The sequence below is a fragment of the Lygodium microphyllum genome, chromosome 15 (genome assembly GCF_053477565.2).
Source record: "Lygodium microphyllum isolate KBCC chromosome 15, Lygodium_microphyllum_v1.1.10, whole genome shotgun sequence".
Classification (NCBI taxonomy): Eukaryota; Viridiplantae; Streptophyta; class Polypodiopsida; order Schizaeales; family Lygodiaceae; genus Lygodium; species Lygodium microphyllum.
In genome coordinates this window covers 58,836,236-58,859,873 of record NC_141149.1, presented here as the reverse complement: position 1 = coordinate 58,859,873, position 23,638 = coordinate 58,836,236, and the positions used below count along the sequence as shown (strand labels likewise).

Sequence of the window (23,638 nt, the reverse complement as noted above, 5' to 3'; positions counted from 1 at the left end):
GTAATTTGCACTTCACATATGCACAATTCAATAACGCCAAAGCTAAGCATTAAATAGACAATGCCTTATAGGGCAAATTGTAGTGAGGTGATTGCTTCATGTCACATGATGATTCATATTGGATTAGAACTCAACTCTCTTCAACAACTTCACATGGAGATGATTGCTTCATGTCACATGATGATTCATCTTTAATGTTCATAGGATATACCCATGCTATTTCATGACTGAAGGGGAGGTAATAGCCATGTTATTTGACCTTGGTGGTAACACATGGCTAATATTTAAAGGGAGGTAATAGCCCTATTATTTCACTTTGGTCTTCATCATGAAGATACATTCTTCATATTGTTGGATTCATATATTAAGATACTTTTGGTCAATTAAACAAGGCTTTGAAATAATTAATTTTTGGGAGCTTTAAAGACTTGATTTTAGTGTTAAATGAAATAAATTGTGTGATAAATACATTTGACGAAGTTGTGTCACTAAAGACAATGTTGATTTTTATAGTAAAAATTATAACAAGGACAAAGCTTTGTCATTAGAGTTGAATTTAAGAAAACCCTAGGAATTAGTATTTTGGTAAGCTTTACACTATTGGAAAGGAACTTTAAAAAATCCAAGGAATAACATGCTTTTTCAAGCCTTTTTTTAAAAGGAGTCTTCTTAGGATTTTTCATTGTTAGGATGATTTTTTCCTATGTCATTACTTTCAAAAAATTTGAAGCGTACACTAATAGATCACTTATAAGTATGACTATATACATTCCCTTAAGATTTGAACACAAAGTGAATATGTCATTGATAAATATGGATATAGTTTATTTTCTTGAGATGCTCCCACAAGTCTAAAATCATAAAAGATATCAAAACATCCCATCTCAAAAGAAGAATTCCTAACAGTTTTCACTACAAAGATTATAAATGGTTTAATAGCATGCTTTATAAGCCTATAAATATGTGCCTTGCTATACATCAATTCATTTGTGCAACCAATAACAAATAGCAAGCTTAGTCACGAGAAAAGGATGACATATGCAAATTAGATGGGCAATGAGATTCACCATAAGCTAGAAGCTTTAAAGAGCCAATCATTTTTGTGAATTTTGCAACATTTGAGGTTATGGAAGACCAACAACATCAAGAAAGTAACATAATACACCAAATAAATGTAGCATTTAGCCTTTTAGTATAGATGATTACTTGAAGGCTAAGTAGTTTTCCTTTCTTTGATGATTAGATCATAGCTTATCTAGTATGCTACTTTCAATATTAAATTCAAGCCCAATGTGTGAAACTTTAAAAACCCAATACCCCACAAGTCCTCCAAAGTTGGCATGATCATAAACTCACGTGATCCAAAGCCATGGCTACAAAAAGAAATGGGTGGACATGAATATGTTTTGGTATGATACATTATATAATCCATCATCGAATATTTCTATAAATAGTAAACTATATGATTCTTTAGTAACAATAAATGTACCAAATCATAGCATTAGACAATCAACAAGTGTAGGTTCTAAAGCCATATCTCATCTTCTTGATAAAGTCAAAATACCAATAGGATCTAAGAGACTTCAAAACCATGACAACTTCCTTCTCATTAGTTGCTCTAATCAAGTTGCATTCAAGAAACATAAGGTAAACAATGCAATCTACTCTCTTAACAAACATTTAAACTTGAAGAAAAATCTATAAGAAAAACATAAACACTTTACTAACCAAGATTGCAAGATTGCAACCACCTCATGGTGGACAACAATGACATTTAGAGCATACATAGTTGAATGTTAAAACTAGTAGACATTGTCACGCTATTCTTTCTCATGACCTCACCCACAACTCTTTTTTCAAAGCAAAAAATGAAACAAGTATATTTGCCAACATTTTAGACAAAGACAAGATGGTGTGTTTCAACTGCAAATAAGCATACATTTGATTTGATTTCTTCAATAATCCATGCACACACACAAAAATGAATAAGACCTAATGGTTTGACACCAACATTCACAAAACACAAAAACATATGCCTTAATTTTCAAAATTGACGCACATTTGCTTAGATATTTCTTGGTGAGATCTTTCCAATGCCAAAGTTGCCCTTGGAGCAATGAAGGTTCTCTTCGAACTACTTTCCCTAGAATATAGATCTATACTCAAGAAAATTGGTATTCAACTTTTGCTCTTACTGGCATTTAGCTTTTCCACGCTCTTTTGGACCTTAACAAAACCATTAGTTTTGGAAAATGAAAGCCATCATGAATTGAAAAAATTAACATGATTGTATGCTTTGTTATTAGTCATGCCCTATTTTTATCCAAGTTTACATAACCTTAGAGCATTAAAAGCTATGCTTGATTTGTGTTTGGTTGGCCGTATGATCACAAAGGCAAGCCCCTTTAACATGGTATGTCCTTCCTGAAAGCACAATCTCATCCACCAAATAGTCAAGTGTACATCCATACAACATACCTAGGATATCTTACAAGGTATAGCTAATGAAAACCTTGACACATGATTGAAAAACCTTATGACCATAGTTCCCTCTCCACATGTGACTTCTTTTTTGTGTTCTAGCACATTAAAATAAAAAGGGCAAACACACATTTGTCATGATAGATCTTTTTGGAAGAATTGGGGTATCATGTCCAAAATGTCACCATAGTCAAAATCCCCTTACAAGTAAAACCTTAAGACCATGTCTTGAAAAGAAATAACACTTTTTCAACTTGAAACTATAAGATATCCAACTTGCACTAAGACACAGCTTCGCATTTGTTCCTCTTTATGGCTTGTCCCCATGTTGGGTTACATTTGACTTGTTTTTAGTTTGGTAGAATGCTCCATTTGTCGAGTACACCAGATTACTTAGCTTCCATACATGTTACTTTGAAAACTTTATACTTTTGTTTCCTATAATTTGACCAGCTCCCTAAAAACTAACAAACCATATATTGAGAACTCCTTTTTATGAATATTGCCCAAATTGGTAAACATAGTTCTATTGGCACCAACTTGAGGTTATGAAGCTTTTTAGCATATTTTAATCTTTACTCGATTTTTCCTTTTTCTTGTACCTCTTTCCTCAAAAAGATGATTGCTTGATCAATTGTATTGATGCTAGCAAGCTTTGCTCATTCTACTTTCCTTCTTGGCCATCTTTCAGACACTGTAAAAGGCTGGGGCGATTTACGTCACTGATGTACTTTTTAAGTCTAAAAAGATCACTGATGCAAAAGGCTGGTGCGATTTATGTCACTGATGTTTCAACTTCATAAGAACAGTTACCTGGCTGCACTTACATCATATGCACCAGAACCGTAAGGGTGAAGGATATACAATAGAAGTTAATGCCCAATAGGTACATCAACTACAAGGCTTCCTCAACTTCTAGAAATGCATGCATAGATTCACATTTCTCTCGCTGTCATGAACAATTAGAGCCTACGAGTAAAAGTATCTACTTGGAAAGGACATACAAACATTCAAGTTTCTTCATGAGCATGTTATCAACAATTAGATTCCGTGATTCTGTTGAGTCTAGGATAGGGCACATCTGAACATAGCTACATTCGATTAAATCAAAACATTGCACAATTATGCTTAACGCATTCGAGAAGGTTGATCAATCATGCACACTATTACTACAAAGAGAATACTTAAGGTAGCATAAGGACCACACTGGCTTTACAATGCAATACACATGGCAAGAAAGAGATGCAAGTCCTCCAACTATGATTACCCCACACCTAGGGTAGTGTAAGGAGCGCACCGGCCATGGCGCGATGTGTGCTGAGACAAGGGACCTGAGTTTCAGGGTGTTTATGAATATCCCAGTTGCAATGTATTGAAATTTGATATGAACATTGCATTGAAATTACAGGTGGAAAGACGCAACTTTCAGCAATATGATCTGTACATCACAATCAATATGTTTCAAGACAGTATCATGAAATAAGTTTGCTCCATTGGAAAGAAACTACTTACCTAAAAGTGACTCCTAGCAACAGAACAGGAGAGCAATAGGATAATGACTTGATCCATATTTATGATTCCCCCATGAACTGAAACCTTGTGTCCTGCAACCTAAATTGCTGGAGCTTTTTTCATATTTATGCAAAGTGACTCTTTACAAAATCTAGATCATAAGGAGGCATGACACGGACAGCATATCAAATGTAGTAACAGATAGCTTGTTGAAACTCCTCTAGGCCAAAAGATACTCCTTTAGACTAGTACACATCCAATCAACAAAAATGTACTAGTTGCAATGCTTGGCTTTAATAGCCCTCTTCATATAGCCTCCGTTCACAGGTCTAACCATCAAGGACTTTGAGAAATTCTGACTATTTGCATCTACATATGGAGTGAAAAAGAAGTGCACCAGCAATTACAAATGACTTAAGTTTCAAACCTTACAAGACCTTGGTTATGTATACTCAGCGGCACAGTCAGAAAGAATTTGTAACCCTTCCACATTGTATTTGCCACCTGGAATCAACATTCCACTTATACCATTGAAGTGGAATACCACAACCCACTATTTGCATCAAACACAAGCTCTAGATCAGTCCATCTCGTGCAAGGTCGCCCAAACATTTGCACAGGGAAAACGAAACATTAAAAACAGAAATGTTTTGATTTGGCAAGATCAAAACCATTAAACATGAGATCCCATGAATTATTGCGTGCATGACAGTTCTATTTTGAGATTACGAGGACCTTACCCATCAATTGGAGGCGGGACTAATGTCATTCACCAAAGCATGGAGTTTGATTTAATTATATTGGCCCTCAGATGCACCCAACACAAACAGCTCATGACAATTTCAAGCACACAATACCAGCAGCCCACGCTGTTTACAAAGGTAAAAGGGATTCTCAAGCTCAATATCAAAGAATATCACATACACCAAGGTCCAAGAGACCGACCGGAAGTGCCCTGTAACCTCAGAAATAAAACTGCGATTGAAGAATCGAATATCCCCTAAGCCGTACAGGATTGATCAAAGAGCCCTGAATTTTGACATCAAAGGCAACTAAAGAATTTGACTTTTCATTGAAGCACGGGATGATGCAAATATGAAGCATGTAGCCCGGCTACCCACCCTCATCCCCCTCACAAAGGAAAAAATTATGCTAACACTCCCAATCTTCTAACTAAATTTACCAAAAAATGATGTTGGTAACTTACAGGATTGAAGACCCTACATGAGCTATTTGGTGCGAAAATCATGTCGAAAGATGGTTAAATTTTGTGTGAACTTATCCCTATTTTTTGGTTCCAATGTTCGTGTTACATCATTCATCAATTTGTCGAAGCACCCTGCCAGACGCTGCTGCTGATCCGGAGTCTGCAACACAAGTCCCAACGACTGTGTGATCAGAGAGTAGAAGGCCATTTAAGGTTAGGTAACCACCTTGATTGAAACACCTAGTCATAATAATAATTTCCCAAACTCTATTTGAATTCAGTCTACCCACTTATAAATCTGCTAAAATTTTTGCATCATGAAAACCAACCTGAGAAGCCAAGATTTGAGCCTTCAGATCATTGAAGATCTGCACAAGAATGGCAAACACAACAGGAGACAAAGCATCGAATTTTTAACTTTTAATTACTGAAGCAGTGTTACACAGCCATTGGTAAAATCACTATACTGCATCAGCTGATGTTGTTAGCCATTGATGTTTACTCTTATTACAAGACTTATCACTGCAACAGCAGATACATTGTAGATTCTCTAATTAAGTAGAGACACTTAATTGAATAGTTTAGCCATGAAAATAAGAAGGCATACCTGCTCATTAATAAGGATGAGACTAAGCATTGGTCTACTCAAGCTCCACTGGTTAGCACAATCTTCAAAAAGTACAATCTCGAAAAGAGATTTCAAAATCTGCATCAACATACAAGTAAAAAACTGCTTAGGACCAAGGTAGAAGCAGACCACACTAAAAGATACCTATATTTATTAATACCATACTACCTCAGGGAAAAGAGTTGGGCACTCAGAAATGTGCCTTGCCATCTGTATTGCAGATGGTGAAGATGGGTTCTCCCCAGAAGTAATGTTGTTGAAATAAAAGGCTGCCAGATTGTCAACAGCAGAGGCACACTGCACAAATAGAAGGCTAGCAATGCATTATTTATGTGAGACTTGCATGGAAAATTCATTGCATTTAATCATCTGCTTTTAGGTAGCATGTGTTTGAATTTTCTGACAGGACATCACCTGCGTGGAAATGCTGACATCAAGACATTTTAGTCCAGCTTCCAGGGAGCCCAAGATACGTGCAAACGTAGGTGTTTCCAGAATCACTATCACACTCGTGTGATTGTGGCACAATACCTCTAAAAGAGCAAAATAGGACCTTGCAAGCTGAAAGTTTCAAACCCATCCCACCACAATAGACACACACGAACAAAAACATTTAATCTGAAATCTATAAAATACCCTGGCATGAGTTAAGCATTCACATGACATATGTAGTATGATTTCACTAGACAATCCCAACTACTGTAAAAACAGGTGTGCTCTAAAGTAAGAATGCACCACTCTAAAATGTGATGGACAGCAGTAACAGAGCAAAAATCCAAACAGATATCTCAAAATGTGTACTCCAGCCTAAGAATCCAAGAAACTGGGAGATGGTCAGATGGTTGGCCATTAGCATCCTTCCTGGCAAATTCCATGCGTAGACAATTCGATCTCCAAAAAAAGGTTCAACAAAAAGTGTTTCAGTTCTGGGCGATAGCAAGTCCTTAGGAACATGCAAATTAACTCTCAAAATCATGGTCATACCAGCCTTCATTATCTGGTCCTCTTACGGAAGAAGATATTCAGTCTTGTGGACACCCCACAAGAACTTTCAAAGTACCAGTAAATACTGATGCAAAGAAAGCTTGTTTTTGTAAGGTAACATTCTTCAGAAAGTTCATGCCTTTGATGGCCTAGAGAGAAAGGATGCCTCACCATGTAACTAATCATCTAGTAAGAGACAACTGTACACATTGCTATTTGAAGTTCCTATTCACTCAATTTCCTGGAAACGACACTGGTACAAAATATAGGCACTAAAATTTTATTCCCAATGCAAAATGTTCATGGTCAGATCAGCCTTCATTATCTGGCCCTCTTGCAGAAGAAGAATATTCAGCCTCATGGACACCCCACAAGACCTTTCGAATGGGCTATTAATGCAAAGAAATCTTGTTTTTGGAAGGTTACCTTCTTCAGAACATCCATGCCTTTCATGCCCTTAAGAGAAAGAAGGCCTCACCACCCAACTAATCATCTAGTAAGAGTAAGAGACAAAATGTACACATCGCCATTTGAAGTTCCTATTCACTCCCTTTCCTGGAAACAACACTTGTACAAAATAAAGGCAGTCATATTTTATTCCCAATGCAGAATGTTGTCCCCAGGCTCCTTTTATATCTCTAGGACTCTCAACTTGATCTCTAGTATATGGATTAAAAGGCATTTTTTGTTAACCGAAATCCCTTGGCAGGCACAATAGACCACTTAAATGGGGAAACTCTCGTCGTTCTGGATATAGCAAGGGTGCCTGAGCATGACGTCTTACTCTTTCAAGGTGGAATTCTAGTCCATAAGCACAGCAGATAAAAACAGCTTTTCTAGATTCAATGACAGCATCTGTCATGTGTGATTCACTGTATAATGTCCATATAAACGTCACCGAGCTGAGACAACTCATCCAAGATATTGCATGCAGTGGAGAGCACTTAAGAAAACTTTTTAAGGCTAACATATATGATCTAACAAAGTCCTAAAGAATTCTCTCAGAATCCACACACCTTGGCTACACAATCAAACATAACTATTAGGCTCTTCTAATACATATGCCCACGGGAAACCCTTCTGCACAAACCCGTGTAAGTGACCCACATAAACCAGATTATGCCCTCATTGATCCTTTAGATTGGTTAGATTCTTAATAGAAAATACCACGGCAAGAAAAACAGCTATCAAGATGCTCCAGGACCTACATGTACCTGTCCACCAGTAGGAAAAAATCAAGACCAAAAATGTTCTCTAAAATGCACAAGGCATTCCATGATAAAGGTGCTATGAGAGAAAATGTTTGCCTTAGTGTTCTGTGAAACACACCCTATAAACAATTATATTACCTTCCAAACTGAGAAAAATTTTGAGTTGTATTTTTATGAAAAGAACACAGAGAATTGCAACATTTCCTAGAATGGAATACAGAAAGCTCAAAGGAAACTAAAGTTCTTTTCTTTGCAACAGCCATTATCTTTATTTTCTAGAATCATTCTGCAGTCACCAATTTTAGAAAATGACCTGTCCAGCTTATCATTAACAATTTTAATTCATACTCAGCTCTAAAACCAAAAACACAGTTAATACAGGCTGCAAAAATGAGTATGTATCTTGACTGCCTTGCACATCTGGAGGAGCTTAAAAGGTACATTCAAACCTTCCGGAAAGCCATTATGTCTTCAAGCGGAATCCACAAAGAGATTTTTAGCCCAATGTCCAAAGCATCAGCAAGTGCTCGATCACCATACAGCTCGAACACGCTAAAATTTACATAGTTTCCTGCTAAAGCTGTAAAGAGAGAACCAGAACTGCTAAGTGGTTATTTGCAACACACGGGCCGAAGCATAATCACACATACAAGTCTTTTTTTATGATATCTGCAGTTCTGTGAACATAAAACGGATCCCATAAAAAGCCGTTGAAAGGGGGATGAAATTTGAATATAAATAAGATTGTTTGTTCAGTCAAGGGAAGCCAACCAAACTTTTGCTGCACTTTCATACCCATACATATGCATATGGAAAATGTATGGAAAAGACTATGACACCACATTTAGAGCAGATATTGAATAAGTTCTTTCACATACTAATATGCAAAGTACATCTAAGTTTGATTTGTACTTTTGTAATTCAATTCTAACTAGTTCTAGCAATTTCTGACCCCTACAGTCATTATTAAACACCATTTTTCAACTCCAACAAAGTAGCTATGTAATTGGAGCCAGTCGGCCATCACAATGTGAGCTTAGAAACACAAACAAGCTTAAAAAGATAGCATCCAAACTTCAAGAAGGAATGACAATTGAAAGACTTTTCGCTTGACCTCATCCATATGACACCACATTTGATAAAATTAATTTGTTCCACCAACGTATTGACAGAAGAGGCAGAGGCACTATTAAACAAAGCTATTAAGGAATATACAGAATTTTTTCTACTTCAAGAAAAGTAATTTGAGATTGGTCCTCGATTTAGTAATATAGGGGACCCCACATAACTTATTTAGGATAAAACAGATATTGAATGAGTTCTTTCATATACTATTGTAGTTCCAACTTTGTCAGTGGCAAACCAAATGTAATATGCAAAAGAACATCCAAGTTTGATTTGTAATTTTGTAATTCAATTCTTACGAGTTCTAACAATTTCTGCCCCCTACGGTCATTATCAAACACCACTTTTTAACCCAATAAAGTGAAAGTGGAGCAAGTTGGCCATCAGAATGCAAGCTTAGACACACAAACAAGCTTAAAAGGTAGCATCCACACTTCAAGCAGGAATGACAATTGAAAGACTCTTCACTTGACCTCATCCTTGCTCACCTCTGGTGAGGATTGTCAATGTAATCCAAATCCCTTTATATTTGTAAGTATAAGGATCTGTTGGAGTTTGGAGTGCCATTACACCAGTACCATAAGCCACAATCATTTTGCTAACTTCGCGAAATAGAAGTATTCCATTTGGTGAAGAAGAATCAAAAGTCAAGCGTTGACTCTTATTGTACACAAACTCTGCCATGAACTTCAACAGTGGAGTTGTAACCTATTCAAGTGAAAAATATAATATCAAAAAATGCACCAATACACGTTAGAAATAAGGGGGAGAAACCAGATGCGGTAATCTTTTGCTATCTATGCAGATGAGCAGTAAAAGGTATAAGCTACATATACACGTTTGAACAAGCTTGAAAGAAACCATTTTATGTAGGTGGAAAATAGGAAGAAAAGGACAAAGAAGCTTTTAGTGTTCTCTTACTTCAGGTGTGTCAGTCCAATGTCCAACAGCTCTTAAAAGCAAAGTCATGTGAGCTGGATATAGCCAGTCAAATAGCAAACCATGTGTTCGACGGCTGGAAGAAATATAAGAACAAAAGAACCATTATACATGGACAGTAGATGTAAAAACAGCTAATTTTGGAAAGGTGCCACAATAGACACCTGTTTGTGGCCATTGCGATTCCTCTCAGATCACGTGTCAGGCCAATCAAGGCAAATTTCACTGCATCTGTCCTGAAGGAGGCATCTGGCGTTGCTTCCAAGGTCAACAATACCTGAGAAAACAGGAATTTGACATTTGAATGCACAAGCTTTTTTCTCAGACTTAAAGAGTGCTCTTAGCCTGTTTAATGGTAAAATGCATAACAATATTATTTCATTTAGCCTTGCATAGGAAGATGGTGGAAACATAGATTGCATGTCATACAAAATTCTGGGAACATGCCCAATTAACAGAATGCCCACCTATCTTTCAATCAATAACATAGTCAAAAAGCGTCCATTGGTTCAGCAGCTGTTTTTACTAGTTCAAACTTGAATCTCTTGTTCTATTAAAAGAATGCAGTTGGAAGAAAGACTAAGCCACAAGCTTAACAAGAGTTACCTGTTGTATTGGCTCCATAGATGCTTTAAACTTCACAGGGCTATCTTCTGTAAAAAGCAGCCTTCCTAGAGTAGAATAAAATGTTGTTCGATTGCGAGAACAACTAAAATCGTCCAAAAAAGGAAAGTACTCCCTCTGTCAAAATTTAAAAAATAAAACATGAGCAAATATAGAGGACATACCAGTTGTGATTCTTCCTTGAACACAGAAAAGTTAGCAAATAGTAATGTGACAGTAACTAATTCATTAACATGACTTAATACAGATATCATACATACTGAAAAGGTTGCACTTGATCTAGAAACTCAAACACCATCAATTGCCAAGGACTACCTTATCTCCTCTATATACATTCTTATTAACCAGAAGTGAAGCTTGTCTCAAGATGTCAAGCTTTCCCTCCTTGTATTCTTTCATCTTCTTGTAGAAGCTATGACAAGCTAAAGACAATACTATAATCTCAGTCGTGACAGGTGTCATGTCCTGAAGACAAAACTTCAATTTTTCAGTCTTGACATGCGCGGTGTTTCTCTTCACACCAGCATTTTGCTTGCTCTCATTTTTCGTGCATGGGCATGTGTGCACACATTTGCAGCCTCAGCCTCTCTCTTTTTTTTTCGTAAAAGGTAATTGTATTAATTACGAAAAAAAAAATACAAGATTACTGGATTACAAGATACATGACGACAATACAAGTCATCATGTGAAGAGGTGCTAAGTACTACAAGTTACAATTTCATGGCAAGGATGCGGAGGAAATTGCCATATGCCAAGGACGGAAATCCTCTGTAGAGAGCAAATCAGAACGATGGAGAAGATCTAACTGCCAATACAAGAGGCCCTTAAGCCTCACAATATGCCGCTGAACATTATGGGCGGAGTCAAACAGAAAAGCATTCCGAATCGTCCAATTATGCCAACAGCCCCAGTATCGAAGAAAGTGATACATGAGCTTCATATGTGGCTGTGCGGGAGTAGGGTATTTGGGCTGGCCCAAAACCCAATCAAAGGGGCGCAGTGTGATGCCAACCACCCCTCGCCAAATGGCCGACAAAAGTAACCAGACTTTCTTAGCGACGGGGCAGGAAATAAATCGGTGGCGGGCGGATTCCATAGCAGTGGTGCAAAAGAAACAGGTGCCATTGGAGATTCGGCGCTTGGAAAGAGCCGAAGCAAGCGGAAGACCCCCAATTATCACTCGCCAAAGAAAGACTTTCTATTTAAAGGGTGTCTTGTTGACCCAGCCCTCCATCACAGTGACCCTCCACCACGAGCTGGATTTACGCAATCCCCATAAAGCATTCGCTTTAGTAACTAGCCATTGATTATCTTTAATCAGGAGATGATATACTTGATTAGCAGAAGCTTTGCTCAAAGGCAGCCGGCCTTGTAGGTCCCAATCCTGCCAGGGATGATCCAAAGCAAGAGCAGGAAAGGGTTGTCTGCTCTGGAGCACCGTCACGAGCTGTTCCCATAAAGGCCTATATCCACGAGGGATCCGGAAAATCCTCCTAGCAGTACGAAACGAGATAAGCACATTGCACCTGGCAAGGGTGGCATCCGCAATTGAAGACAAGCCCAAGCATGCAATCCGGTTGAATTGCGGTCTAAGCTCGTGTTTACCTTCCCACGAAAGCAGACGTGAGACCGCCAGTAATTCCAATTGAAAAGAGTTAGTAGCCAGACGATCCTCCGTTGGGTGCCACTGAGCCTTTCGAAGGACCTGTTTCCAGGAACACACCAAATGAGTAAGCAGCGATGAAGAAGAACTGGAAAACCGTGAATCCGCGTTAAGGACGTGCCACCAAGAACACCGGAGTCGGGTATTGCCATGCCGAAGCCCATGACCCTCAAGGAAAGAACGGGCAATAGCGACCCACGGATGATGATCATCCGAGCACATGGCGCGGAAGAGGGACCAACGGAGTGCCTGCATGTGAGTTTGAGCATCTAAAATAGCTCCGCCACCCATGCTTTTGGGGCTGCACGCATGTGACCACGAGATCCAGGAAATGCCTGCATGCAATGAGTCCTTCTTCCAGAGCATGAAGCGAATAGACTGAGTGAGAGCATTCAGAGTCGTAGGAGTCCAGGGCAACAATGGCAAGAAATATGTGATCATTGGCAACATAATTATCTGGGCTACTTTGAGGCGAACATGAAAAGGCCAGGCCTGAGACTTCCAATACATAAACTTGGCCACCATCTTCTGAGAAATCCACTGCAGAAGCTGCTTTGGGGGAATATCAACACCCAATGGGTATCCAAGATGCCTGACAATGGAACCTCGAGGAACAACCAGACCCTGCCAGTCCAAGGACGGCAAATCCGACTCCGTGCAGCTTAGAATGGCTGATTTGAGCGGATTGATACGAAGGCCTGACGCCTGGCCAAAGAGACCCCAAACATCCAATGCTTTTCGAAGGTTATCCTTGTCCGCACGCAAAATCATAAAAGTATCATCCGCCAGGGATTGGCTAATGAAATGGTGTCCTGTAGGAAGCGACAGTCCGGCCAACTGGGAAGAGGCGGCCATATGTGATAACATGGAAAGAACTGGATGTGTCGCAAGGGCAAAGAATAAAGGGCTCAACGGACACCCCTGTCTGACAGAACGGGCAAGGACAAATTGCTCAGTAACACCTCCGTTCAGCATGACTCGCGAAGACGCCGCAGCACTAATGGTGTAGATCAAACGAGACATCCGAGCACCAAAGCCCATAGCGGACATAAGGTCAGCAACAAACGACCAGTCCAAATAGTCAAAAGCCTTTTCCAGGTCCAGTTGAATCAACACCACCTCCTGATTAGAATGCCGGGCATAATCAATGGCCAATTGGGCATTCAAAACATTGTGTAGGATATTTCGGCCCTTAATGAAACCGTACTGGAGAGGGTGTACAAGGGCAAGGAGATGCTTATGGAGCCGATTCGCCATTACTTTGGAAAAGATTTTGTACATGGAACCCATCAAAGAAATGGGGCGCCAGTGTGTCAACTTAGATGGCGAAGGAACTTTTGGAAGCAGTTTAATAAGTCCTTGTTTCCATGAGGGAGGCATGATCCCTGTTTCCCACACCTGCTGAAATAGAGCCTGCAAAGGTTTTGCCAGTTGGGTAGCAAAAGCTTCAAAGAACTCATTGGTGAGACCATCCCAACCCGGACTTTTATCTTTGGGCAAGTGTAACAAGACATCCATAACCTCTGCTTCACCAATATCTGACTCCAGAGTAGCTTGCATGTCCTGCGGTAGCTGATTGCGGACCAGGTCATAGAAGACCGAACGGGCCTGAGTAATTTGGGCTGAAGGAGGAGAAGCGGAACCGAGAAGGTCACGAAAATAATTGCTGCACATATGCACAATAGTCTGTGGATCCAGGATAAGGTGGCCTTGTGCATCCTCGAGTCTGGTCAAATTCTCTCGAGTAGGAGAGGCATGGAGAGCTCAAAAGAACTTATGGGTCTGACATGCACTATCTTGCAAAGTCTCTGTTAGATGTTGCAATTTGGCCTGCTAATATGATTTTAATTGGAATTCTTTAACAAGATCGGCCACCCGCAGGGCCAGTGTAAGCAGAAATGCATCATCCTGAGTGTCCATCAGCAAGGAGCGAACCAAAAGCAGCAGGTCCTCTACTGCCTGTCTACGGCGCCGACAAAGAGAGGCATGATAGATCCCATATTGCCGCGCAACCTGCTGCACATTAGAGAGCAATCGGTCAAATGACGCAGTGCCCTGAGAGGAAAAGTCCAAGGAGAATCTGTCAAGCAATTGCTGCATATAGCCCTGAAAAATTGTATGCTTTTAAGTAAGAGGAGTTGAAACACAAAGGGAGTCTCTCCAGAAATTGCTTGAAGGGGGCAATGGGTTGTGCAAGCAACTCGAACTGCAGAGGGAAATGGTCCGACAAGACATATTGCGGCAACACTTTTATTTCGAGCATCTCAGGCAGAAAATCATCATTATGCATGATATATATGCGGTCCAACCGCGACCATGTTGTGGCATACTGGGCCGAATGGAAAGTAAAGCCTGGAGAAGACGGGTGTAGCCAGGACCAAAGATCTTGCTTAAGAACAGCAAGAGCCAAGTCTTGCCACATACGACTTTCTGGTGCATCCATGACCGAGTGCTCCGATGTAGACTGGGAAGAATCAACACACATATTGAAATCCCCCATGAAGAAGCCGCGTCTGCCAAGTGACAAGGAGGTCTGCAAAGTCTGCCAAAGCTCCCGGCAAGATAACGAATCATTCGGAGCATAGAAGCCAAGTAACCATAGGATTTCCCCTTCGAATAAAATTTCAATCACCAAAAAGCGGCCATGAACATCATTTTTAATAAGAACAGGCTGATATTTGGCATGTACAATCATGAGCACACCCGAATAATGCCTGGCCTGTGTTCCTGCATAGAACAAACAAAAGCCATGCCAATCCACCACTTTACCGGCGTCACTGTGACTCTTGTGCTCAACAGCACACAGGACATCCCACTGATTCTCATACAATGCAGTCCACATGGCATGTTGCTTGTGACGAGAACAAATTCCTCGCACGTTCCACGTGGCTATTTTCATGTGTATACAAAACACACTTAGGTACAAGGCACAGCTTGCCTCGATTTGACTTTGTCGGCGAGAATGTCGAGGACTCCCTCGTCCAAGAAATCTGCCAACACCGCAAAAGAGTTCTGAGGGCCAGATTTGGAAGTTGACGGCATATCTGCTTGCCTGGGGTTGGAACGTGGGTAACGACGGTCCCACAGAGTAATGACGTTGCCTCTGGTATCAAAAGCCAGCTGTGCAGGTGGACCCTTGAGACGATCCGAATACATTTTTCTGGCGGGCTAATGACGGGGAACTGAAGAAACCATAGCAAGAGCAGAACGCTCGGACGACATCATTTCCTTCCTGCGCATATATGTTCGCATGGAATCGTGTGAAGTAGTAGGCCCAGTACTGTCCATGCCTGCACCAATCCTGTTGCCTTTTTTGGCACGGACTTCAACCCAATCAGTAGCACGGGAATCCTGTCCCGAAACCTGTTGTTTACCTTTGGCCAGAACTTGGGGCGGGTGGGTAGGATCCAGCGACTAGGCATCGCACACCATATCTTCCATGGGCGGAGCAACATGAGCTGCATCCGAAACGTGTTGTTGCTCGGGGCATTCAGCCATAAAGTGCCCCAACTGTCCACAGGAAAAACAATGGCCAGCAAAATTGCCCCATTTCAAACGAAAGTGTAACGGATGCATTCCAGAGCAATTGAGGCGTAACCATGCAGGCCGTTTCCGTGCGGTATCCCATAACATGCACAAGCGGTTGCGATTCACCGCCCTGAGACTGGGAGGGACCAGAACCATGCCCACAACGGCCATAGCATCCTTTAATAGCGGCCAATAAACAGCCGGACAATTTTCCACTTCTACCCACACAGGGCATTCACGTTGCAGGAGGCGCTGGAAGTCTGCCATCGGGCGCCATGGAACCACATGTACCAACCGACGATCAAAAAACAAAGGCAGTTTAGACAGAAGAGCACGGTGCATCTCTCTTTTCAAAAGGACCTCAAAAAAACCCCGGGATCCAACAAAAATCTCTTCAACACATTCCCCTTGTAGCAGACTCTGCAGCCATTGGCGAATACGGGAAAGCAGCGGGATGCGACCAGTGAAGAAGAGTATCACCGCGCGATCATAAAATACCGAAAAGGAGCGTAGGACAGTTTTTGGCTCGACGGTAGCTTCCAAAACATCGTCTGGAGCAGAGGCAGAGAAGGCTTCCTGGTTATGTTGAACATATTCACCAAGCAGAATGTTGGCAAATTCCAACAAATGCTCCCAGTCCACCTCCTGAGAGTCCACCGGATCCGAAGCGACCTGCGCATAGGAACGATCCGGAGAAACGCCTATCTCTTCCGGGGTGTGCTTGGTACGTTTGCCCGCAGGCTGGATGTCAGGACCCGGAGGCAATTCTTCAGTACACGGAACCATATCCTCGGGTTCCTCAGCATCCGAGTCCGGGCCAAGTGCTGCCACCGTTTGATCTAGGAAATCCAAATCCAAACCAGCCATCGTGTATGACGAACTGATCTCACAGAAGGCCTGACCGACACTCTTTCTCTCGCTGTCTCTTTCTGAGTACAGAGCAGAGGGCACGCGATCCCGGACGCTGCCTAACTGACGAAGGTCAGGTTTAGGGTTTTCGCAGGAGCTGGGCGCCTGGCGTCAGGGGTAGGCTACTGTGGATAGGGCGGCAGACCTGAGGGTGGAACACAGGTCTGGCAGTCGTCGGCAGGGCGGGATGATCGAGGGCGCAGGGCAGAGGCCTCGCCAGCAGAAGCCCTAAACGCAGAGGGCAGACGAGCAAGGCGCTGGTGCAGAGCCCGCCACTCAGGCGGGCGACAGCAGGGCGGGGACCGCTGACGAGGGCTAACCAGCAGCGGGGCGGGGGACTTAGTCACGTCCGACGGGGCGTGAGAGATACGCGACTGGGCGCCAGGGAGCTGCAGCCGACGGATCGTCAGGGGCGGGCGCCAGGCGACAGGCCTGCGGGCGGCGGGCAACGGACGACGACCCTGCGGACGAAGGCGGCGCGGCGGCTGCATGCGACGACGTGGAACAGACAGGCTATGGCGGCGCGACCTTCATTTTCATCTCTCTCTCTCTCTCTCTCTCTCTCTCTCTCTCTCTCTCTCTCTCTCTCTCTCTCTCCACAACCCTCTCTCTCTCTCTCTCTCTCTCTCTCTCTCTGGCCTTTGATATTGTTCTGTGCTAATGTAAGTTTTGAAAAGAACATCAGTGAACACACAAGTTAACTAATCCCTTTACCTCCCAACCCATCCTTGTGAAAAGTCGTCTACCTCAGCCTCTCTCTCTCTCTCTCTCTCTCTCTCTCTCTCTCTCTCTCTCTCTCTCTCTCTCTCTCTCTCTCTCTCTCTCTCTCTCTCTCTCTCTCTCTCTCTCTCTCTCTCTCTCTCTCTCTCTCTCTCTCTCTCTCTCTCTCTCGTTACAGATCAACAATCATCCAATTATACCAACATCTCCAAAAGCGCAGAAAATGGAAGACTGCTAGTGGCCACATGGACTTGTAAATTTGGGGTTTCCAAAAACAGTCCTCTCAATACATATGATGCCAAACTCTAAATAAAAGCAACCAGACAAGCCAGAACCACTGTATTACAAAAAGGTAGGAGTCATCTGAAATTGTGCATCTCGAGAGGGCCTCTGAAAGTGAGAGACCACACCCCAACATTCTACAAATGAATGCTTTGCAGTTAAAAGGGGTTGTATTGATCCAACCCACAATCACTATAGATCTCCACCACACTCTGCCCTTGCAAGATCTCATAAAGAAATACCCTTATCCATTTAGCATGCATGATTCTTGATAAACAAATGAAATATCTGATTTCAGATGCTTGCCGTAGGATCAGCTGATTAATGATTTATCAACATGGGAAGGAGGCAAGCCATAACTCCTTGCATAAAAACATGTCCTTTTTTTGTTACACACTCTTAATCTGTGCCTTGGAAAATGTTGATGTTAATTGTATCTGAACCATGGGTGGATAGTTGTGCATTCCTTCATGAAGACTATTGAGTATGAAGGAGCCAATTATGTCCCCTAAAGAGAGTGTTTGTGTTCTCTATCCCTAATGTCATGTCTACTCCTCTGAAATTCCTTCACGATGTTAAAGGTGTCACATTCTTAGTTGAATAGCTTGTAAGATAGACTTGCCCTTATACATTGAGTCTGCTAGTTTATGGTCAATAATAGATCTCGATGTTCTTACCCTATTGTTGAGCCATGAGGGACTTGCCTACTCTTGTATTGGTTTTATGCTTATACGATCACACCTATTTCATCCCATATATCTTGTTGGGGTGTTTCTACTGTATTGCATAGTTACTCAGGTTCATTTTGTATCGAGCATCACAATGTCAAAAGATACGACCCTAAATCATGATGCTTGAGAAGCGTGGCCTGTCAAACTACCCCGTGGACACTTGTTTGGCGGCTGGACTGAATGCCACATCAATTGCATCTTCTCCCAGCGACTTGTGTCGTCTCCACTATCCAACACCCAGGCATTGCCCTGTCTGCTCATTAAACTGAAAGATCTATCACGTCCTTGCTCTGTCCCCTACCTCTCATGAATGCATGGAAGAAACGAGCACATCAATAGGTGTCGTTTTCAGACCTGTCCGGTCCACACGTGCCTATCATGAAACTGCCACCGCCAAAGCCCTCTGTGTGTGTGTGTGTGTGTGTGTGTGTGTGAGAGAGAGAGAGAGAGAGAGAGAGAGAAACTCAAAATGGCTGGATTTTTTTGAGATAAATTGAGAGATGGCTATAGAATGAGAGAGAATGCTATAGAGAAATTTCGGAGTTTCATCTTTCAAAAAGCCTAAAAAACTACTGCTACCTGCTCAAATAGCCATGGGAGTTGTCACCTACAGCTAAGAACCGCCAAAAAGGCGGCTGCCCCCTCCTATATGCCATCACTTGCACCAAAAGGACCTTGGATTGCTGTCACCTATACCTGGAGGGTCACTTGCTGTAGAACCAATCCTTGGTGGCTGCAAATCACATCAGCAACATCTCCTTGCTCTCCAACAGTCTCCTTCTCTCTCACCATGGCCGGAGTAGACTTCCACCAAACCCCAAAAACGTTCTTTCCACTTACATGGGCAAGTTTTACCAAGTAGTAGCCTTCTAATCCCATTTTCCAGTATCATCCAACTTATTAAATTAATTTTCAAAATATTAAGTTTGAAAACTAATTTAATAATTCTTCTAGTGCCCCAAAAAAAAATTCCACTAGTCAATAATTAAATTAGCTAGGCCAATTTGCTTTCCAAGTATCCTTGAGCAGTTATTAGCCCTTGGACCAACATTAATTAATTAAGTAATTCCTGATCTCTAATGTCACTGCTAACATTAGTGGCCAATAAATTGGCTAGGCCAAAATCTGGCACCAAGTGCCATCCACTACCTATCAAGCATAACTTATTACAACTTTTGCCTTTCGCATCAACTCATATTTCAAGATCCCAAGTCCCACATTGTGAAATAACTAACTTGCATCTCACAGGTGCAAGTCACATTAGCATATTTGAAATGATTCGTTCCTAATGTATTGTTGTGTACGACATGACCTAAGGGCTATGCTATGAATGTTGTCACAATGACACAAGATGAAGTCTTAGAATTGTGAATGATGCAGTGACTCTGACTCTCTAGGTGAGCTGAGAGCATTGGAACAATTGTGACCTACAACAATTGTGTCTGAAACTCTGAAAGTGCAACAGTGACAAATTAATCATGTCTGAAGCTCTACAATGCAATAGTGACCAATTAATCACTATCTGAAATTCTGAATGCAATAGTAAGGAACTAAACACTACCATGACATCTATGGTTTGATGCTGTCAACCAAATTCTGACCTGCAAAGGGTGACCTTGGTATTAACGTAGTTCTGAATACTCTGAAAATTGCAGAAATCACAGACTTTGCTCTGATTTGACCTATACAAAGTACGAACTGAGTGGCTTTGCACATAGTGTGTGACTACAATTAATTTTGAGGGTGAATAATGTACACAAATGTAAGCATCAAACTATGAAAAATGAATATTTCGGAGATGAATCTGATCAAGAACTGACACAACCTTCCATGGAAGCAATGTTCCACACCCCTTCTAAAAACACATAGTACAAGACGTATGGTTGTAGGATCCGTGATTAGACTGTCTCCCTAGGATGTGAGATGCATGGACAGACATCACGAACCATGAATGAAAGAGGAAGTATAGAAATTCATCTCCTGATTCGCTCTGAACTACAAATTATGAGACAGGAATTGGAAAAAGAACTACGAGAGCGGGTCAAGGCCGAACTAACAACAAACCAAAACCCAATAATGCAAGATATGAAGATAAAGATTAAAAATGAATTGCAAGCACAAATATTTTCTGAAATGCACATACTGAAAACCAAAATGCAAAAAGTGGTAGATGCTTGCAAATTTGAAATCTTGGAATTGAGGAAAGAATCAAATACATTTAACAAAAAAGAAATAAATGTGCAAGAAGAACTACAACAAGAGAAAGAGGTGTTGAAGGCATGTGAAAAGGAGGTTCACTTATGGGTAGAAGTGGCAAAGACATCACAAAAGTAGATAGAAGAGACCAGCCCATGGATTGAGGTGGTACAAAAGAACAAGGTAACATCAATGAACAAAATTGAGGTAATGAATGCTACTTTGGAAGAAGAGGCTAGGAGAGGAGCTAGGGTATTGCATGTACAGGTGGTAGGATGGCAAGAGAAGAGCAGCCCATAGGAAGATGCTAAGAAACTTGCTAAGGACCTATAGTTATAGTGTTTGGAGAGTTGGGAAAGAGAACTTGTCCAACAACTTAATAATTTGCCCTTGGGACATATAGAAAAAGAAAGTCTTTCTCTCTAAGAGAAGAGCCCTCAAAGGTGAGAATATTTATTTGGATGAGGATCTTGCTCTAGCACAAATAGCACTTCATAGAGAACACGTGCAAAGTATTGGAGGCTTGCATGGAGGGAAAATGGGTTGTTTACATTGACGGATGTGTCATCATCACTAACACAAGAACTACATGACGATACGAGGCCTATGAGACACTTAGAATGTCATTATAGAATTGTAATGGAGCCCTACACTTGGACACTAGTACAATAGGGAATGCCCATTCTGACACTTAGGAACAAATTAACGCATTCCCAAAATTTTCTCTCCACAACCTACGTTTGTTGTTTTTCTCTCTCTACAGTCTACATTTACTGCACACTCTCTCTCTAGACTGCCGCATGCTTCAAGTCCAACCATACACAGGCTGCGTTTACTATTGTTCGACATCCAAAGGCTGCCTTGCTACGATTCGGGATCCGTTCGAAGTACGACACACACTCCAACTCATTACCCCTGCCCTAATACTTGAGATTCAGGAGTTTGAGGTTCAATATTCATTCATTACATAGTGTGTCTGCTGCATGAGCATTGTATATTCAGCAATCATATCACTTCATTTATTTTTTGTGTTAATTGTCTCTAAGTTACCCTAACCCTAACCGTGTTCTTTTATCAATCTATGCTTTGTCGTATGGTTTCTTTTTGTGTTTCTGTGTTAGGGTATTTCTTTGCATTGAGTACCTATGGGACGCATCTATTGGCTTTGGGAAGTGCACATAGACTAGCCAACTTCAACGGTCTACCACAATGGCCAAGATCTAACATTTTTGACATGTTGGAATCACAAAGGAGAGGCTAGTACTATGGACTACTTGATAGGCTCACCAACATTGATACTAGACATCCAAAACTTTAAGATAACTAAGAGACCAATTAAACAAATCATGCTCTCTTCTTGACATATGAAACATGGAACACCATACCTCTCTAAACATCACAAATACTATGTTTTAGAAGGCACTTCACACATCTACAATAGCTCTCTATAGACTAGTTTACATACATTGGACTTGAGCTGATCATTGGAGGAATGTGCAAGGGACTTGGGAGAAGCCATACATAGATTGGCCATATATGCATTCCCACATACCCTGCCCTGATGTAGACCCACACACTCCACTACCCAAAAATAGTTGGTGTGATGATGAGTGCAAAGTTACTCGAGCTCACTTACACAGAGAAGTGAAGCTAAGCACTCAAACACATTGTCAAGTAAGGACATTCTTCAAATGCCTTTTGCGCAAAAAGAAGTGAGACTACTTGGTGAAAGCAGACGCAGAGATCTATCAGCTATTTTTGGGATAGGATAGCAAGACTCCATGGAAGATGTTTCATGAAAGACAGCCCCCCATACAAATTACATTACCAAATGCTTGCTTGACTATGGGCGACAATTATATGATCTGCTAGGACAGCCATCTATGCAACCCCTACAAGCCTGTAGGCCAACACAATAAGTATTTCATCACCTGGAAAATGATTAGGCAAGTGATTTATAGATTATAAAATGGCAGGGCATTGGATGAGGACGAGCTAGTGGTTGAATATTTCTAACATGTTTGCGACATACTAGCACGCACATTCAACAGAACAATATGTGAGGGCTTTTCTATGAGCTAGTCAGACAATACTATAATTCCACTCTTTAAGAGTGGTGATCATTTGATCCCTAGCAACTACAGAACTATCATGATCAACCATACTTTGGCTAAGATATATGGATCTATACTGGAGCATGAACTATATGAGTAGGCTGAGATGCAAGGCAAGAGAGTACAAGGACAAGTACGTTTCACATGCAAATATACCAAACAAGACCATAGAAGGTATATAATGGTATATCTATGCATTATATGAGACAGTGGTAGGTCATGTACAAGCACCTAGGAGGCTATCAAAGAGGATTGACAATATCATATGAGTGAAACAAGGATGCCCACTCTCAGCCACATTGTTTGGTTTATACAAATGAAGTGTATGATTATATTGACCGAGGAGAAGTAGCATGAGCTAGCCTAGCAGGGGTGCTCGTACATCACTAGCCTAGTAGAGACACAGCCACCCCACCAAACACCTTCCATTCCACACTATAGAGTCACATTGAATAGAGCCATTTCAATTCGTCGAGCACCACAACCCCGTGCCTACCAAGACCATGTTTGAGGAGACTACACCATATTCGAATTAGAGCCATTATCATGAGACACCAAGCACTCACTACTAGGCATATCAATGGAGTAGTTAGGGACCGCATCATAGTTGAGATCATGCGTAGATCTTGAGATCAGCTACAGCCTATAGTCTCCACCACAATTTCTATAAATAATTATGTCGGATAAGGTTTTCTTCTTCTTTCTACTGATGGGACAACACTAGACATTGTTCCACTCTAGGATAGTCCCATTGTACACTCATTCTCAGCATTGTTTCATAGTC

At 41.3% G+C, this 23,638-nt stretch overlaps 1 protein-coding gene across 2 annotated transcripts in view; it reads right to left on the bottom strand.

Moving 5' to 3' along the window:
* Window positions 1-4,508: 4,508 nt before the first annotated feature.
* The window catches only part of LOC148024576 (ARM repeat superfamily protein), a 70,458-nt gene continuing 51,328 nt past the window's right edge, over window positions 4,509-23,638 (bottom strand). For both annotated transcript variants that reach the window (XM_087694197.1, XM_087694198.1), the window contains exons 21-30: window positions 10,694-10,828; window positions 10,252-10,364; window positions 10,070-10,163; window positions 9,637-9,856; window positions 8,473-8,603; window positions 6,243-6,389; window positions 5,997-6,125; window positions 5,808-5,906; window positions 5,530-5,568; window positions 4,509-5,360 (exon numbers count right to left, since the gene is read on the bottom strand). In XM_087694197.1, the coding sequence (XP_087550323.1) occupies window positions 5,223-5,360; window positions 5,530-5,568; window positions 5,808-5,906; window positions 5,997-6,125; window positions 6,243-6,389; window positions 8,473-8,603; window positions 9,637-9,856; window positions 10,070-10,163; window positions 10,252-10,364; window positions 10,694-10,828 (1,245 nt within the window). In that variant the 3' untranslated portion in view covers window positions 4,509-5,222. The remainder of the gene's footprint in view (window positions 5,361-5,529; window positions 5,569-5,807; window positions 5,907-5,996; window positions 6,126-6,242; window positions 6,390-8,472; window positions 8,604-9,636; window positions 9,857-10,069; window positions 10,164-10,251; window positions 10,365-10,693; window positions 10,829-23,638) is intronic.